This window comes from Lissotriton vulgaris, chromosome 5 (assembly GCF_964263255.1).
Source record: "Lissotriton vulgaris chromosome 5, aLisVul1.2, whole genome shotgun sequence".
Classification (NCBI taxonomy): Eukaryota; Metazoa; Chordata; class Amphibia; order Caudata; family Salamandridae; genus Lissotriton; species Lissotriton vulgaris.
Window position 1 is genome coordinate 1676483887 of NC_141693.1, and position 19723 is coordinate 1676503609.

Genomic DNA, 19723 nt, shown 5'->3' on the forward strand with positions numbered 1-19723 from the left:
AATCCCCGCCTCAGGGCATCACTCGTAGTTCGAACCATGACCGGCTATAGCAGGCTTACGGCTGGAAGGGTGCGCTGACACCACACTGAAAGACATTGGCATAGGTGGCAAGGGTGCCCAGGGCTCTTATGCTCGCCAGAGCAGTAGTCCATGCCCCCGGGTCAGCTAGTAAAAAAGTAGGTGTAATGAGGTTCAGTAGACCCCTCACATTCCAGAACCCCGGTGCTACTGCACCTGCTGCACCAATGATGGCTAAGCTCGACTCAGAAGCGCAAGCTTTGACACAGCTGGCCATAACCGGGAAACACTGCTCAGCAGCAGTTCTCAGGGTTATTTAAATGCCTTACGGTGGAAAAGGACACATTGAATTGAGAAAAAGTAACACTATTTCCGTCTCATCCCTATACAGCAACAGTTGACACAGGGATCGGTGTTTCAAGTAGTTAAATTATTATTTCACCGCCACTGTTTTTGTCTGAAAGTTTATGGCAGGTCAAAGCTACCAAGGTTTGAAGGGGGGGCGAGCAGGAGAGGCACGAAAAACTGGGCAAATCATATAAGGTTTGGTGCAACACATACCACTTCTGCATGTTATGCCTTATTTCATGCTCACATGCAGATGGTTTGAAAAAGGAATACTGGTTCCGGTGATTATTTTTTAAGTATGGGCGAATTTTGCGGATCTGCGGTGCGCAAAATCGCAAAAAAATCAGCGAACTCGCAGATTTTTTTGCGATTTTCAGAAATATTACTGGAGCACTTTCTACTGGCTTATCACAGTAAGTGCTAGCTCGTCTGGTAAATGTATAGTGCTTTTCCTACACTGCAGCTGCGTAAAGGGCCAGAAGAGTTGTCTCCAGTGACCATGTGTGTGTTGCTATGCGATCGCGCCGAAGGGCTCACGGGTCCCTTGAGTGAGCTGTCCATCAGAGTGGGTAAATGGCGGGAAGACGGTGCACACCGCTAGTGTGTGGGCTGGGCCAAAACGGGGGGGGGTTCTATGCGAGTTCACATGCCTCTTGTGTGCATCCTTCACTTTCACAAGCGCAATCCCTGTGACCAGGAGCTTCTTCCTCCTAGTCTGCTGCTCTGATCGGTCTCTGACCTTTTATACACACAAGAGTCATGTGAACTCGCATAGAAGGCCCCTCCCCCGTTTGGCCCCGCCCACACACGGTAGATATGGGGAGAAAGCACACCTGCCCAGCCTCGACAAAGCTCACAATTGTTTTTGGGCTGATGAATGAGTTACTGAATTTGAGCTTCAACTCAGGCACCTGCTTCATTTATATCTGTAAATGCTTCCTGTTGAGGTTTAATTTTTGTGACAGGAGCATCGTGCCAGAATGAACCCTGCCCTTCATATTTATCCAAGAAGACGCCATTGTTTTGTGCGATACCTCCACTCAACTGGAGTACTGGCTAATCCAGTAAGTGCTACCTCGTTGGGTAAATGTATAGTGTTTTTCTAGACTACAGCTGCGTAAAATGCCAGAGGAGTTGTCTCTTGTCTCCAGTGACCATGTGTGTGTGTGAGATTCGCAAAAATCCGCAAATTTTGCAAGCGGAATTTTTGGCCAATGCTTAATTATTTTGTTAAAAAGTATTCTGTGAGAATTGAGGGCATTCCTCTTTGCACTCTTAAAACCATTTCACAACCTTCTGGTATGCTTGCTGTAATCTTTTTACCTGCTTTCTGTACACTCGTCCCCCTCATCCTTTCCTCATCTCTCTTGTAACCGGGATCACCCCGACCAGTGCTTAATCTGTAAAAGAGTAAGTGCTGCAGCCCAAAGATTTCCTCAGAAGCCCAATGAGTTAATGTGTCGAATTATACAGTGAAATTTCCTCTTGCGTAAGTGAATTTTTTCTTCAATTTTTGTAATTAGTTGGATTCGTTTCATGTCCTTAGCAGACAAGAAAAACTGATATTGTTCGACTTCTTTCATGTTAGTGTGTGTGTGTGAGTGTGTGTGTGTGTGTGTGGATGGCTCTGTGTGTGTGTGTGTGTGTGGATGGCTCTGTGTGGATGGCTCTGTGTGTGTGTGTGTGGATGGCTCTGTGTGTGTGTGTGGATGGCTCTGTGTGTGTGTGGATGGCTCTGTGTGTGTGGATGGCTCTGTGTGGGTGTTTGTGGCTCTGTGTGGGTGTGTGTGGCTCTGTGGGTGTGGATGGCTGTGTGTGTGTGTGTGTGTGGCTCTGTGTGTGTCTGTGTAATTTTTTTTCTTTGCCCCTCTCGCATCAAAAAGGGGGGCAGACAGAGCCCCAATTGTTCCCCATTGCGGGACATTGGGCGCCTGGATGACGGCCGTGTCTGCGCGGACGGGCCATATGGCTACGCACTGATTGGAGTAAGTGAGAGAGGGGGACGAGGAGGGGGACCTGAGGGGCTTGTGAAGGGTGGTGGGATGCCTTAGGTACACAAGCAGGTTAGGGTTAGAGGTATTCACCCCGCAGAACCCACCTAGAGACGAGAAAGCTCTTCAGTGCATTAGTGTGCCACTCGGAGGGCACAAGGGGCAGGAAGTGCACACAAGGGGAGAGCTCTCGTGAGACGTGCACATATCTCAGGGGCTAGGCACAGCGCTTTATTCTACACACTCTGCAGCAACAAGGCCGAGAGAGCAGACACTTCCGTATCAGTGCTTTATACACGGATTACGGCAACATAGCTCCAAGAGCATACCCGGATCTGTGTGCACTTCTTCTAACCACTTTGAACTCAAAGCTGAAGATATGTGTGAGTTCGCAAATCCCAGGTCACAGACTTGTGCCAGTGCGAGCATGTTTATGTCTCAGCCTCTGCCCAACAGGGGCACAGTGAGCTCTGTGTTCAGCTGCGCGTGGGGGAGGGGCGCCCTCCCTGGGCCATGTGTTTGTTATTTAAAAATGTACAGGGTCAGTAAACGGTTGCACGCATTCACGGAGACGCCAGGAGATGTACACAACTATTTCAGCAGCTGTATCGTGTTGTGCCTCGCAATGTGTATGCCTCGACAACACACTGTCTTTGCTAAGGTGCACCGTTGTGCTTTTCTTTTGTACACACGTCCGTCTCTTTTTGAAAAAATTGGCATTTTATTTCACAAGCGTTCTTTTTATTGGGGTTGTGCTGAAGTTAAAATATGCCCCTGTTTATTTATATACGAATTACGTGATACGGGACCGCTATAATGGTTCACTAACACCAGTAACACGTGTAAAGCAACCAAAAATACAAATATTGTTTTGTGGAGCCCCGGCGCAGTGGGTGGTGCCGAGTTGAGTTCATTTAACAAAACGGAGCATTTTTAAATGCGCCCGAACAGTATCAGGGGTGTCCGGAGGACCTAGGCGCAGCTCAAACATCTGTCTGCACAATACAATAAAGTGTCGCCCATTTCAATGGCCTAGAGCCCGGTAACGGCGTCAGAAAGAGACTCCAAGCTGCGCCTTTCATGGTGCAAGATGGCGGCCTCTGGAGGAGAGTTTCATGCAACGTGATTGTTATTCGCTAATTAGCATTGGTGTGCCGACCTGCAGGGATCGGAAGAGCCGATCCCGTGCCTTGCCTGATATCCCAATTCCTTCGAGAACTTGAATGACAGGTAATCGGGTAATGCTTAGCTGAAAGAAGTGTTGCGTACCACTGTGGCACAACTGCCCACATTCACACGCTTAGATTGTGGGATTTAGATAATTGAATCCAAACTGTCTGTTTAATATTAAAGGGAAACAGTGGCGACGCTCTTCATCATACTCCTTTCCATAATCCTTCCTGTGCATTGTTCTTTCATTCAAGCAGTCAATCTGGCACTTCTTCCTACTTAAAACAACACAATACTTCTCTGTATCCATGGACTGGAAGCAGCGTTATGAGTCCTTGGATTTATTAAAAAAACAAAAAACTATGCTAATGTTTGTTTTAAAGACTCCAACCCACTTACTTTATTTACCCGGGACTATTAATGTAATGTCTTCAGTGACCCTGTGACCTAGAAATGGGTAACTACACAGCTCCCGCGAGTCTCTTTTTGGTGCCCAGCAAGTTGAAGCTGTCACCTATACTCGCAACTTCTATTTCCACGATAGTCACTTTGTATGTACTGTATACATGTTACCCAAAAGGGTGGGTGTGTGTGGCTGTGTGAGTGTGGCTGTGTGTGGCTCTGTGTGTTTGTGATGGGCTTTGTGTGTGTTTGTGATGGGCTTTGTGTGTGTTTGTGATGGGCTTTGTGTGTGTTTGTGATGGGCTTTGTGTGTGTGTGTGATGGGCTTTGTGTGTGTGTGTGATGGGCTTTGTGTGTGTGTGTGGGGCTTTGTGTGTGTGTGTGGCTTTGTCTGTGTGTGTGGGGGGGGCTTTGTCTGTGTGTGTGGGGCTCTGTGTGTGTGTGGGGGGGCTCTGTGTGTGTGGGGGGGGGGGCTATTGCGAGGGATTAAGCTATTGGCATTGTAATTGACAATGCCATTTATATATCTGTTTTCAAAACCAACACATAAATAAAAAAATCATTTACAATGCCAATAGCTCAAACTTTTGCAAAGGCGAGACTGTTGTATTGTAAATGCTTGTTTTAATATTCAGTCAGGACGCTTGACTGGGCAAAAGGACTGGAATCTGCAGGTAGAGTATCCAACAGAAATATTTTTACTGAAGTTAAGTAACTTATTAATCCATTAAAAATGTTTTGGACATAAATGGTGATATGCTCCATTCCTTTATTTTGATGCAGGCAGGGTTAGTGCAGAGAGAAGCAAGGTGGTGGTTGTCCCATGATGGTGCCAAAGATAAACCTTTGCGAACTGGCAAAGGACTTGCTAGTCCTCCCATCGCTGTTTGTGATGAGGTCAAATACAGAGTTTTAATTCGGCTGAGATATTGATAGATTATGTGATATTTTTGTGATGCTGCTCGCTCTGTAAAATTGTATTGAAACATATCTTGTGGGTAATGGGAAGTGAATGGAGATAACTTGCTTGTTTAGTCTGCATTTCATAAAAAACATCTTCATTGTTTCCTTTATCCAGGATCTGCCAAGGATCTTATCAGCACCCATTTCGTGGATGGCATGAGTGAACTGGCAATCGCATACATCTTACAGGGAGTGCTGAAGGCACTAGACTACATTCACCACATGGGATATGTTCATAGGTAACAAAGCTTGATCTGAAAAAAAAAATCGCAGGAGTGATATTTGTGTTTTGACTGCCACTCATTAATGATACGACAGCTTAAACTTTAGAGCATAGAGTAGTTCCTCTGTTGGACATGTCTGTACACTGCTTTAGGCTAGGTTTATAGTGGGTGGGTTTGTGGTTTTGAATGAACAGTTCCTTCTTACTGCCTTCCTAAACTCAAGGTAATGGGTGTAATCGATCCGTGTTGGCACTCTGCCTATGCTGGAATATTTTAAAATGTTTGTTAAATCCTTAGCAACATATTTATGTCAGGAGACACCTCGAAAGTGATTAAGAAATGGATGTACCATTGAGTTGGATAACAATAAACACATGATATTCAGTGCCAAGATACCTGTCGCAGCAAACGTGCACTTTGCAAATACACGTTATGTGATGTGTTAAACTTCCCCTGTGTGGGGAAGGGAGGATCTGTGACGAAGGTGATGTGATTGACTTCAAGGCCCAACTTGAATTGTTTTCCATTTGCTTCAAAGGAGTGTGAAGGCAAGTCACATTCTGATCTCGTTGGATGGGAAGGTGTACCTGTCGGGCCTGCGTAGCATCCTCAGCATGATCAACCATGGCCAGCGGGTGCGGGTGGTGCATGACTTTCCAAAATACAGCATCAAGGTCCTGCCCTGGCTCAGCCCAGAAGTCTTACAACAGGTAACACTACAGCCGAGGGAGAGGCTGAGAGAGAGAGAGAGAGAGAGAGAGAGAGAGAGCGAGAGAGAGAAAGAAAGAATATACACACAGAATTAAGGACATGTTTGCTACTTTGGAGAGAGCAGGAGGGAATTGCCAGGAAATCACATCGTTGGAATGTATTATTGCATGTGGAAAAAAGTCTAGGGGAAAATAAAACGACGTTTATAAGTACACAGAGCAGTGCCATTTTGTTTTTCTCTCTTTTTTTTTTTTTTTAAAAGAACGAAATAACTAATTATACTGTTCAAATAGACAGTAAGGATGCTTAGACAAAGGCACAATGAGACCTTCCTTCTACAAAAAGAGGCCGGACACTGCAGTTCAAACCTATCAAATACGTCTCAAAGGCGAAAAGAGCCAGAGTAGCATTTCTTCAGAATATTCCTCTTCAGGATATTTGAAGAGCAGCAACTTATAAGGCTTGAAAAACACATTTGAAAATCCTACTCAAGTACAGGACTTAACACACATCCAAGACTTGTAGCCTTTAAGAACATTTTTCATACTGCTTTCACTTAATATACCTAATGTATCCTGTGTTATCTCAAACAAAAAGCCTTTAATTGAACAGAATGCATGTACAATGTAGATTTTTAGCCCTCTGTTAATAGATGTTGAAGTATGAAAATCCTGAACCTATAACTTCTTCAGGCTAGAAGGCTGTTGTTGCAGGTGGTGGTTGTTTTTTTTCTGCTTGACTTCTTTTGTGATGTGTTAAAGTCTGGTGGTTGTGAATTACAATGATGGATTGGGCCACTGCCTTTGAGTCTGTAAGAGCTGTATATCAGTATGTAAAAATAACAGAAATCCATAGGATGAAGCAATAACAAAATACCTTTTCTCCTGTAGAATCTGCAGGGCTATGATGCTAAATCAGATATTTACAGTGTTGGAATTGTGGCCTGTGAATTGGCGAATGGACATGTGCCGTTCATGGACATGCCTGCCACCCAGGTAAGCCAATGCCTACTTCTGCTCACCTTCCAAAGGACTGCTGTGCTCACTGGAGTTACAGGTCTCATTCGATTCCATGCTTTTAATAGAGACAGATAATTTAGTATGTTGATCTTGCTTTTTTTGCTGAATGTCCAATTTTAGTTTTGCATCCAATTTTCAACTCCTGAAACAGCGAAGCAAACAGCGTCTGTAGGTTTGTTGCCATCACAATTCATCTTAACCCTTATTTGAGTGATGAGACTGCTTCTTTTGGGGAGAAGTCTCATTTAATTTAAACTACATCTAGAATTTCTGGCAGAATTTTTGGCTGTATGTTTTCAGCTATGGCCTATCAAGCTACCAACTCTTTTGACTACTGCTGACTGCTCTGCAGAAGGATTTAACATGGAATTTACATTTCAATTAGGTACAGGTCATCTCACAAGCTCTAAATAGCTGATTTTGTGATCACTGGTTAAATTAGCGAAGGATACACATGCATTTAGATCATTTTCATACTCTGCATCGACATTCTCGATCTTTTTTTCCCAATTGTATCCAGTGCCATATTTTTCTCCTGTAGCTGTGGTTTTGTGCGTTTATCTATATAATTATTATTATTATTATTATATTCTTATATAGCGCCAGAATCGACCCCCGAAGGGGTATCTCCGCGCTTGCCTTGGGAACCCGTCCTGTCTTTTCCCTGTGAGATAGCCCCTACAGGGCATCCCCAAGGTGAAAGCCAGGCATCCCGCCGCGGGGGGCCGTTGTGGAGATTAAGCAAGCTTAATGCCTAGAGTTGCAGAGTGTGAACCCATGATTAGGTCAGGCACCGAAGTGAGAATTATCGAGTCCATGGACATTTGAGCTCAAGACCCTGCCGCGTCGGGAATTGAACCCTGGTCCCGGGTCTGACCTCTGCTTCCGGGTCTGCCTGCTCTAACCAGTGAGCCACACTTCTCCACATATTATATTTCAGTATTGTGTTGTCTTGTCAGATGTTAATTACTGGCATAAAATGTGGATTTCCGAAGATTGGAATCCACCAAGCAGCAATATATGTAAAATGTGTATGAATAATTAAAAGGTTTTGACTGGCAAAAGGTCATTTTTGTCTAGTGGCCACCATACTCCGAATGGGTGTTCACCTAGAACAGAGAGACAGCAGAGAACTGCTCCAGTGAATCCCTGGAGAGAGATTTACAAGCCACAGACAGGCGTTTTGCAAGCCACATTTGTTTTGTTTGAGAGCTTTGAAGACAGAAGAGCTTTGAACTAAACATGATGACCAACAAGATGATATAAAGTAATAATAATATACAATGTGAACCAAAACACACTCTCTTGTGTACTCTTCAGTTTTCAGTAAATGTTGCACGATATGCATTCTCCTGCCATCTGCTGTTTGAATCGCAACTTATTTTTCTTTGAAATACTTAGTTTCCATTTCTGGTGTGCATCGAGTAACTGATGAGCAGGTTCCCTAAAACTGTGCACAGGGACATGCTCTTATTTTTGGTTAGATGTCCTCTCCATTACTCTGTAAAACTGTACCACCCTTACCCTGCGCATTTTTCTATTATGCCCTGCCTTACGTTTGTCCTTTGGTGGAATCACCAGTCTGATGCCCACTGGAGATACTCCACCTCCGACTAAAATTCATTAAGAACAGTGCCAAGCTCTAACCCTCAACCGAGTGAAGAAGGCAGCAGAGTTCTAAACTATCAATGTAACCCTGCACTTCTGTGTGGAAAACTGCTTGTTAATTCTCATGTAGTAGTCCATTCAGTTATTTATAAATGTGCCTATCGTCCTGTACGTGACCTGTAAGCATTGCATGTGTTTTTGTGTATGCGCATCCCTGTATTCGACCAAGCCGGCGAGCGTCCATTGAAAGGCTACATGCAAGTTTTCACAAGACAGTGATTTCCGTATCGGACAGTCCTTTATCCATGGTGCATGTGAAAGCCTGTTTGTTCCCACTTCAAAGTCCACCACACACAAACCTTAATTAGCTAATGGGCTGAATGAGGATTCCCCTTCTCTTCCATTGTCTGGTACAGGTGTCTCCAGAGCTAGTTAAGCTCTATCTCACACCCATTTTGGGGCTGTGGATTTCCTCCTAGTAAGCTTTGTGGCATCACTAGTCTATGATCAATATATATATCTAGACCCCAAGTGCTTCATATAAGCCTCACATGGGACTTGTATCTGCAAGCGAGTCTGTCAAAACAGGACAAAGATGCACTTCCGCAGGAATAAAGGACATTTTGTACTTTCAAACAAAGCAAGTCCTTGTTTGCTCCACACTTCCACAAAGCCCTCCTTAGCTGGTTACTCTCTTACTTGAACCTTCGTCTGGACATTGTGGAGAGTCTGCTCACCAGAGTAGAGCAGATCAGTCACTGAACTTTTATTGGCAAGTCTTTCCATTTAAAGCTGGGCATAATCACGGGACTCTAGAGAATCCTGTGATGTTACCCATTACAAAATGTGTGGGTCCAACTGCTCAGTGTGGCGAGAAGCCAACTACTGATGTCCCAGACACCTACATAAAGACACATCAAAGAGTGATATGTGGAATGCTTAAATTAATCTCCGCCACTGGTAATACTCTGGTCCATCGTTATTTTGCCCACCATGTGACCTCAGACAGGAACCAGCCATTTGCAAATCCGTCTTGAACCTGCTCCATTAGGAACAAATCAGCCTAAACTGCCAGGCTAGAATCCCTCTGAGTGGGAACACAAGCAACTCCAGACTGGTTTCGGCCTAGTTGGGCTTCTTCAGTCCGGTGTAGCTTGAGTCCTACGGCATGGTGATCTAGGTACCCACACGCGGGTATACTGGTAGGACAAGGCTTCTCACAAAGGAACACAAATGTTAAGGATAAAATGTCTGAATTAATCTCAGCCATTGGTAATTACTCTGGGCTGCAATCCAGTCCATCGTTCTTTTGCTCACCATGCCACCTCAGACAGAAATCAACCTGATCACACGAACCAGACATATGCAAATCAGTGACTGTTCTGATTGGAGCAAGACCAATGCATATTTTCAAATGGCTGGGTCGAACAGGTCCCTCATGCACCGAAGACCATCTGAGACCTGGAGGTGAAACTATATGTTGCAGAACACAAAAAAAGGTCAAGGTTGAAGCGCTGCCCATGGGCACAATCGCAATCGAGTTTTCAGGGTTGTTTCCTCACTTTACGTCCCATTTGAAGTCTTCTGAGTAGTCAAAGTCCAACATAAGCATGAAAAGACAAAGGAGGATTTGTCCCTGTTCATTCACTCAAAATAAGACCAGAAAGCCGTCAAGATAAAGGTTGTACCTATTCACTATCCCCTGAATCCGAACTGGTTCCGCAGTTGGTCCCAGATTGTTCTTTGTTTACCTTGCCCATCGTCCACCCAGCAGCAAATAGGGGCGTTCAGAGAGACCACATTGCAGTTATTTTTTGTGCACTTCTGCTCCCACTGGTGCACCTTTGGGCCCTAAGGAGCCACAGTCTTTAATCAGATTACCGCTGGCAGGTCTGCCCCCTGGCTATCGGGCAATACTACTGAATTGGCAGACAGTTTGGCAGGAAAATCACTTTGCCCACTTGGATCTGCAGGACATTTTGGTCAGTCAACTCCACTGACTCTCTGCTACTGTGAGGAACTGCTATGATAATTATTCAAAAGGTGAGCAATCTGCTGGTAGAAGTAGCCATCATAGGAACAACCTACTTTGCTTCTGTAACGCTTTTCTGAAACTATCCCAAATTATGCACATAGCCTTCAGCCTCCTGGACAAGACCAAAAAGGGGTTAGATTGGATCAGGCATAGTATTTGTCTTCTTGTATGCTACAGATAACACAGAAGGGAACCCAAATATAATGGCCATAAAGTAACTAATACTTTCCAGAGATCAGAAGGTTCTCTTATTATTTGCCTTGATTTCAGTGCAGTACAGAGGAGTGTGATACAGGCTACCTAGAAGTCACCATTTGAATCTTAAAAATATCGAACAGCAAAAGAACAGTGTGATGCCCTTTGAGTTCCTGGGGAAGTTATTGAATAGAATGTTAAGGAAGCATTTTCCTTTACCATAGGAGACACAAAGCCACAAATAATGATGCACTTCCATTGAACAATAAATGCACTCCCTTTTGTTAATTTCCTGTTTAGGTGTAGTATAGCCATGCAGTCAAAGTTTTTAGTGTAATTGGTTGGGATTAGAAATTCTTAAAGACTTTATGTACAGGTAGATAAAACATTAATGCATACAAAATAAAAGTACTTGTGGAGTTAAAACAATATAACCCCTTTCTCCACTTACCTAACATTTTAGAATGAAGAGCATCTCCAGTGGGCTTGTAAAGTGTCCTAAAAATGAACTGCTGCCACAGACCACAAAATGCTCTAAGGAATCCTTGTCTTAATATCTCACTAGCAATCTCACGTCTCGTTCCTTTTCTTGCACACAGCTAGTCTAGACTGATACCAGCCTTCTAGAACACAGACCACAGTTTTCGCAGTCCAGCCTCAGCTGCCAGGCCGGGTCCCCTCTGGACAGTAACATAAGCAACCTCCGACAGAGGTCAACTTATACTGATTTTAAGATGCCTGGACTCCATCTGGAGTGGCAAAATGGGGACAAACAGTAGGCTAGAATAGCGCCTGAGTGATGGCCTGTGCCTGATATTAATTCAAGCATTCCTTTAATCGCTTCGCCTTTTGTTGCTATGGCTGCCCAAGTGTGAAGGGTAAGCCTTGACATGGTCTCTTCCTCACTGTGCTGCAGGACTCCAACTGCACGTCACTGAAGAACCCAAAGTAGGCTGAAACCAGTCTGGTGCTGATTGTGCTCCCATCTGGGAGGGGCCTGGACTGACAGCTTGGCCTGGAAAGTTCTGCTGGAGCAGAACAACAACTGATAGGCATATGGCTGGTCTGTCATGTGGCTCAGTGGTGGCAAACAACCTGGGTCGGAATTCATCCCGTGTGGTCCGTAGCTGATATTATTGTAAGCATTTATTTAGTTGTTGTTGCTTAAAACCAAGCAGGGCATGGTGGCCAATTTTTCCAAGCCTGGCAGAGATTTTCTGATCCAGTAGACTAGAGACAAGAGGTCTCCCCATCTTTGTTAGTTTGGAGGCTGCCAGAGGCCGTAAACATAACCTGACAACAAAGACTTAGAATACGAAGCAGTCATTGGTACTAAACCATTCCGTTTTCCTAATCTTTGATTGAATAACCAGGTAATAGAGCGTTTGGTGTGATGACACATCTGCAGTTTTCCTGCCTAATACATGTACTTGCAAAGTGTTGTTTTTCTTGCACGTAGTCCTTTTGTTATTGTATCTATTTTTAGGTTGTGTAAGCACCAGATCTAGCCTTAGTATTATGTATAGCTAGACGAAGTTGGTTCATATTTATATATTTGTTCAGTATTTTTGATGCAGGCAAAGTGGACTGTGCATTGTGACTGGCTTGATGTAAGCATACGAATGTGACTGAAAAATCGCAGATATGGAGCACAACAAGCAAAATGCTTAATTGTGTTCATTGTCTGAGTTTGCAATGAAGAATTACTTGGGGCCTCTTTGTCCCACCCTTACCACCATGGGATCTACTAAGATGGTACTTGACTGACTCAGCATTGCTCCTTCTGCAGGATCACAAAAAGAGAAGGAGCCTCATAAGTTTGTGCTTCATGTTCACACAAACAATCTGATGTTCTCATAAACTGTACTGAGTCCCCGCAGAAAAGCCAGATGACATATTAGCTGTGGCGGAGAAAATCAAGGGGGCATGAAATGTCAGAGTTGGTGGACAAACCTAATCACACCCTTGGACTATTTTACATCATTGTAATAAAACCTCCATGCCTTGGTTTCTGTTATAGTTGTGTTGTTGCTGAAAATTCTGTAGCCTCCCATTCTCTAGATACCAGTGTTCCTAGGGAGGATAAACCTTGAAACAAATTCTGTAAATCACATATAAAGCCAATATAACTACATGTCCCATCTCTACCTGATGGGAGTTGAGGTGGTGTGCGGTTGCAGTTTGTGTCCCTTCTTAAGGCACCTTCTTGGCTGAATGAATGATCAGATAACTGTCTCCGGCACAAAGCGATGAGCGCTTTCTCGCATTGCCCTAGCAATACCACTTAGCAGGGACGAGCAATAAGTTGGTTATGCGTAGAAGGGTAGACCCTACAAGGCCTAGGATTACTCATAGTAGGAAAATTACACCACAGCAGAGGTTACAGTAGACCCACAAGTGCATATTTAAGGATGCAATGAGCAGGCCAGAGCACACACTTGCTGAGGTTACAAATGGCGGGGCCAAAGGCGCAATGGCTGGACTTATCTCATAACACAACGCATACTGACAGGTTACCCAGGGAAAGTCAAAGCGCGTACTTCGGAGGTTAGAGCTAGTGAGAGCAGAATGTTGGAGGGTGCACATAGCAGGCCAGAGGGAATGCTGTAAGAAATAGCTATGCAGAACTCACAGGCTTTAGCGGGACAGGATCCCTGTCCCGCTAAATGCCTTGCAAAAGTAGCACCAGCCTTAAACTCCTTGTTTAACCCGGTGCTCAACATCTCTTTAAGCACAGGGGTGGTTCCCCAGGCCTGGAAGCATGCCTTGATCCTGCCGCTTGTCAAGTAGCCCAATTTGGACCATCTAATCCATGCTAACTATAGGCTGATCTCCCTTCTCCCGGCAATGGCACAGCTGGTTGAGAAGCATGTTCACATCTCCCGCTCTGACTACATTGAGAGTAACGACATCCTTCACGATACTCAGTCGGGTATTCGCACCAACATGAGTAGGAGACCGCTCTCCTTGAAGTTACTGATGCCATCCGGGAAGTTCTGGATTTAGGTGGAAAGGCCACACTAGTTATGCTGGATTTGTCGGCGGCCTTCTACACCGTTCCCCATGACGGTCTCCTTTTAAGACTCTGGGAGATCGGATTGCGTGGAGTGGTGTTGAAGTGGTTCGAGTCATTCTTGGCCGGCCGCCGGCAAACGGTCTGGGCGCCACCTTTCTCCGCCGACATGCCGCCATTGGAGGTGGGGGTGCCTCAGGGCTCTATCTTGAGCCCCACCCTTTTTAATATCTACATGGCCCCTCTGGCGGCAGTGGTGGAGTCGTTCTGTGCCCAGATCGTATCCTACGCTGATGACACCCATTTCCTTTTCACCTGCACTAAGGGCTCTGACTTTGATGGTATGCGGATCAGGGACTGTCTGGGAGCGGTCTTTAACTGGTTTAAACAGCACAGTCTGAAATGTGATTCCGATAAATCGGATTGCTTTTCTTTGGCTGCTCTCCTGATCCGAGATGGAAGGCCTGGTGGCCTCCTGACATGTACCCTCCGGCAGATGCCTCTTCCAAGGCGAAGAATCTTGGCTTCCAGATTGACGATGGCCTTTCCTTTGGGCCTCAGATTCGCGAGCTCACAGGGAAATGCTTTGGCATTTTAAAAATGCTAAGGAAATTCCTTCCGATCTTGTCCCTGGAGCACAGAAAGACCACAGTACAGGCCTAGATTATGCTAATGTACTCTATCTCGGATTGCCGACAGCTAGTGCAGAACTCCGCTGCAAGGGCCATTTTCGGCCTTGATCGAAGAGCGAGTGCATCGGAGCTGCTTAAAAGGCTTCACTGGCTCCCAGTCGCGAGACAGATTACTTTTAAGGCGCTGACTCTCGCCTTTAAGGCACTTCATCTTGCAGGGGCTAGATACATCAGAAGGCGTCTTGCCTTTTATCAGCCCTCCAGAACTCTGAGAACGGCTTCTTTGGCCATGGCTTCTGTTCCTCCCATCAGACAGGCTAGAATTGGAGGCCGCTCTTTTTGATACTTGGCACCACGATACTGGAACTCCTTTTCCGTCTCCTTTAGGAAAATCAGCAATCTACTGGTTTTCAGGAAGGAACTGAAGACATGGCTTTTTACCCAGTAATTTTTTTCTGCAGCTCTGCATTTGCCCTGGATTGTCTCTCCTTCGGGTCTTTGTCAAAGCGCCGGGACACTCCCTGGAGTAGCCGTGCTCTATAAAAGAGCCAAAATAACATAACCTAACATAACAGTGCTGAGGTTAGGCAGAGCAAGATAGGATACAACATTGATGAATTTACAGATGTGACAGCAGAATAGTTGACGGTATAAATGACCAATAATATGGTGGCTAATGTTACGGGGTTGGAGCACATATTGGCTAAAGTTACACATGGCAGGTTGTACATTAGTTGTGGTTGTAGATGGCTGGAGAGCATAGAAAATTTTTAAAATAGCAACAGATTGACTGAGCCGACATATGGCAGAGTGCACGGTGGCTTAAGTTCCATGTAACGGGCAAGTGTTCAGAACGGCTGAAGTTACACATGAATAACACGTGCACCGAAAGGCTGAAGTTGCAGTTGGAGCTCACAGTGGCTGAAGTTAATCATTACCGGGGCAGTTGGCCTGGGTTAATCATGAAGAAAGTACAAAAGGTTTGTAAATGTGCATGAAACAAAGGCCACAGTGGCCAAGTTTATGCTGAGGCCAGTTGCAGAATAGATATCGTTAGGAAAACTGTGCACAGTGGGTAAGGTGAAATGCAACAAGACAGATTGTATAACGGCTAAGGATACAGATGGGAATAGCTTGTGTCTGATTTTAAAGCATGATGATGGTGCACAGTGGTGTTTACCTATGGAGCAGCACACAGTGGCAGAGTTTGCACATGACTGCCAGGTGCATATAGCGCCTGAGGTACTATAATACTACTCCATGTTGCTGAGGTTCCACAGGGCAAGAGAAAGCATATAGAGGCTTAAGTTACACATGGCCGACTAGAGCACACAAATGAAAGTCCTGCTTGACCGGGCATCACATAAAAAGGCAGGTCACACATGGTGACCTAACAGTGTCTGGCAACGAAAAAGATACAGTGGTTGGGTTTACGCATAGCAGACTACAGCGCCTAATTGCTGAGGTTCAGCTTGGCGACTAAGTGCTTTAATGGCTCATATGTTCATCGGTGAGAGACCATAGCTTGCAATGGATGAAGGTAAACGTGGCAGGATATTTATTACACGTGGCAGAAAAAGGATTAAGTTAGTGATTAACATCTGGCGATGAAGTCTATATTGGATGGGGGATACAGTGGTTGAAGTTAGAGCAGTCCAAGTGTGCCCAACGGCTAAGAGCAGACATGAGTGTTGTGGTGCACAGGTGCTGCTATAGAGCTAAAAGTGAAATACTTTCCAATGTATAGGTTTTCTTTGTGTTGCATCATCTCAAAGTTGAGTTAAATAACAAAGGATTGTCTTTTGCTTAGCTCTGAATTTTGGGGATATTAAATGCAGGTAAACTATACTAAATGGCTATATTTCCTAAAAAATTTGTGATATTGTGTCATTTTGTGGGAGGGAGTGAAGAGGGACTTGAGTTTCGTCCACTTTTATGGATTGGTATGTGATCGTTCTTAAATTGGTATTACAGTGTGGGAAATGATTGCTGAAATTTGATGGAAGAAAAAAAGCTAATTGAAATATTATGTACAAGGCACTTTGCCTAGTACATAAAGCCTTATTTGGAGGAGGGGCAAAGGATGGCAATCCTTGTTTCCTCTCTATGTACTGTCGCGCCTCCGAAGATCTTCTGCTTCTAGCTTGGTACACCTTCCAAAGATTAAAAAAGCAAGATGCGGAGGAAAACGCTTCTCATTCTTAGCGGCTAAGTTATGGAATTTTCTTCCTGTACAACTGAGACTTCAGCCCAGCAGTTCGCTTTTTAGAAAAGAAATAAAAACCTGGCTCTACACTCATCTCTGAACCAGTCAGCTGCTGTCCCTGTCACCATGTAGCTCCAAGACGCCTCCGCAATAGTGCGCTCTGTAAGTAACTCAGTCAGTCAATAGAGATATCAATGGAATTAACCCCTTTGTTGAAACCCTCTAACCAACTACGACCCTCTAACCAACTACGCAGAACACACCTCCTCTCTTAATTTAACTCCCTGTCCCCACAACATGACCATCTCCAATCCCATTTCCCCTCCTACTCTCAGCCCCCATTACCCTTCCTGCACCCCCACCACGACTATCAGTCACCCAGCCTACACCTTGACCCCCCCGCCTACCATCAATGCCCTCACTCATACCACCAACCCCCTCCCTATCTCATCCACACCCCTCCCGCCCAAAACCTCTCTCCTCCCTAACACCATCCCGTACACCAGCACAACGCAGACCTGCTCGAACACCAGCCCACTCTCCCACCTGCACACAAATTCCCTGGTCAGCCATTCACCTCTGACTGCCACCCCCACCTCCACCACCTACCCCATGATGGACAACATCATGGCCACCCTCACTCAGATCAAAGAAGACATACACATCATCAAAGAACTACTCTCCACACACCCCATACACCCCTCACCCACCTCCACCTCCCCTCCCAACTTGTCCCCTACCCCTCCGGCTGACTCCCTCACTCAACACGCCCCACACCGGGCGTCAATCCCTGCTCATAGGCGCAGCAACTGCCCTTGTCCCCCCTGCAACCCCTCACACAACTACACCTCCCCGCCCAACTTGTCCCCCACCCTTCCGATTAACTCTCACTCAACTCTCCCCCAACCTGACCTCAATCCCAGCTCGCAATCGCAACAACCGCCCTCGTCGCACCCACAACTCTACTTCTGACCTCGACACACTCACCCTTCTCCGCTCCTATGACCCAGCCCCCCAAAATCACACAACCACCCCACACCTCAACATTCCCACGATACACTCAAATCCCCTTAGACCCCCCACACTAAACAGTAGATTCTCCATCCCCAATAACCTTAGAAAAGTCCCTCTCTCTCTAGAACCATCTACCACCCTCAACACACCCCGTCTCAAATGCACTCTCCTCAACTGCAGATCGGCCTCGAAACATTCCGCCGCCATTGCTGATCTCCTCTTATCGCTGGACCTTGACCTAATCATCCTGACTGAAACCTGGCTAACTGAATCTTCGACACCTATAATGGACATTCTTGTTCCTCCCAACTACCACATTATCAGGCTCGACAGATCAGGCAAAATAGGTGGTGGAATCGCATGCATCTACAGGAACAACCTCTCTGTTCAGAAAGTCAATTCCACCTCCCTACCATCCCCAACATCCTGGGAATACATCTGCCTCGACATTATTAGCGAGGGCAAACCGATATGCTCTCTTCACAGCATTTACCACCCACCCAGGGACAACTTCACCTTTTCCCAACAAATCCTGGATATGATCTCAACCAATTCCGGACGGCAGCTCACCCAAATATACCTTGGTGACTTCAACCTCCACTGGAACGATCGCAACGACGTGGTGGTAAATAGTCTTAAAAATTTCCTCGATGCCCTTAACCTCACCCAAATATGCAACAGCCCGACCCATGAGAAAGGTTCTATCCTCGACCTGATCATCTCCAAAGAGGACTCTGTTCAACTCGAGTCCATCCAACCCTGTGACTGGTCAGATCATCATATTGTCACATTCTTTATCAATGAAAAAGTTAAAGTTAACCCGGCTCAATTCTCCAAGCCCAAAGTCTGGAAAAGAGACATGAAAAAACTCAACCCAGGCTCTTTGCCCCCGAACAGTTGCAATCTCCTACTCCCACCGACAGGCGCTACGGACGTTCAAACCCTGACTGACCACTATCTCAACGCTATGACCTCTATAATTAATGAGGCTGCACCTATGCAGCTAAAAAGAATCTCTACTAAAATCTCCAATCCATGGTACGACGGGAGTCTCAATGAGGATAGCCGAGACATGCGAATGGCAGAGCGTACCTGGAGATCAGCTCCCTCTGCAATGCACCTAAAAGATTTGAAGAAAAAGAGAAACGCCTACTTCAGGAAAATAAAATGCTCAAAATCAGACTTCTTCAGCCTCCAGCTCGACCAAGCAAAAAACCGCCCGAGAAAACTGTTTGAGCTAATCAGATCACAATCAAAGGATCAACCCCAACCACTCAACACTGGGCGTGAGGCACCCTCCTGTCAAGACTTTGCTGCTTTCTTTATCCAAAAAACTGACAACATAAAGAGCGATCTCCTCATTGACGCAAGCCTCTTCTCCAAACCCCAGTGCCTAGCACCCACTGAACCAAAAAACAATGCTACATGGTCAACCTTTGGCACATACTCGGAAGAAGAAATTGGCAAACTGCTCAGCACCCTGAAACCATCCAATCACCTCACGGACCCCCTTCCTGCTACCGCAGTAAAAGACTTTACCCCTTTGCTTCTCCCTCTCTGGACTAAAATTATCAACAGCTCTCTCCGACAAGGAAGCATACCTGACTCCCTCAAAGTTGGTCAGGTCACACCTCTACTAAAGAAACCTACAGCCGACCCCTCTGATCTCAACAATTACCGTCCCATTACCAATTTTCCCACTCTCGCCAAACTGCTGGAAAAATGCGCACAACTACAGTTGACTGAACACATTGAACAATTTGAGCTCGTCAACCCTCACCAGTCAGGCTTCTGAGCAGGACACAGTACAGAAACTGCTATGACTCACATAATTGACGACGCACTTCAAATGCTAGACCAAAACGACACCTGCCTCCTCATCCTCCTTGATCTCTCTTCAGCATTCGACACCGTTAAACATGAGAATTTACTAGAACTACTAAACACAAGAATGGGTTTATCTGGAACTGTTCTCAAGTGGTTCACTTCCTTTCTTCACAACAGGTCGCAGAAATTCAAGAGCAACAACCTGATGTCCTCGCCAATACCCGTAACGCTAGGCGTCCCCCAAGGATCCTCTCTATCCCCAACTCTGTTCAACCTAGTCATGGAACCTCTCACCACCTTGCTACAAGCATCCAATGTACACTTTCACATGTACGCCGATGACACCC

General features: G+C 45.5%; 1 protein-coding gene across 5 annotated transcripts in view; it reads left to right on the forward strand.

Annotated features, from left to right (window-relative positions):
- Positions 1-19723, forward strand: part of STRADA (STE20 related adaptor alpha) — a 189016-nt gene that overhangs the window by 86896 nt on the left and 82397 nt on the right. For all 5 annotated transcript variants that reach the window (XM_086923811.1, XM_086923809.1, XM_086923807.1 and 2 more), the window contains 3 exons: positions 5008-5131; positions 5655-5826; positions 6718-6822. In XM_086923811.1, coding sequence (XP_086779937.1) covers positions 5008-5131; positions 5655-5826; positions 6718-6822 — 401 coding nt within the window. The remainder of the gene's footprint in view (positions 1-5007; positions 5132-5654; positions 5827-6717; positions 6823-19723) is intronic.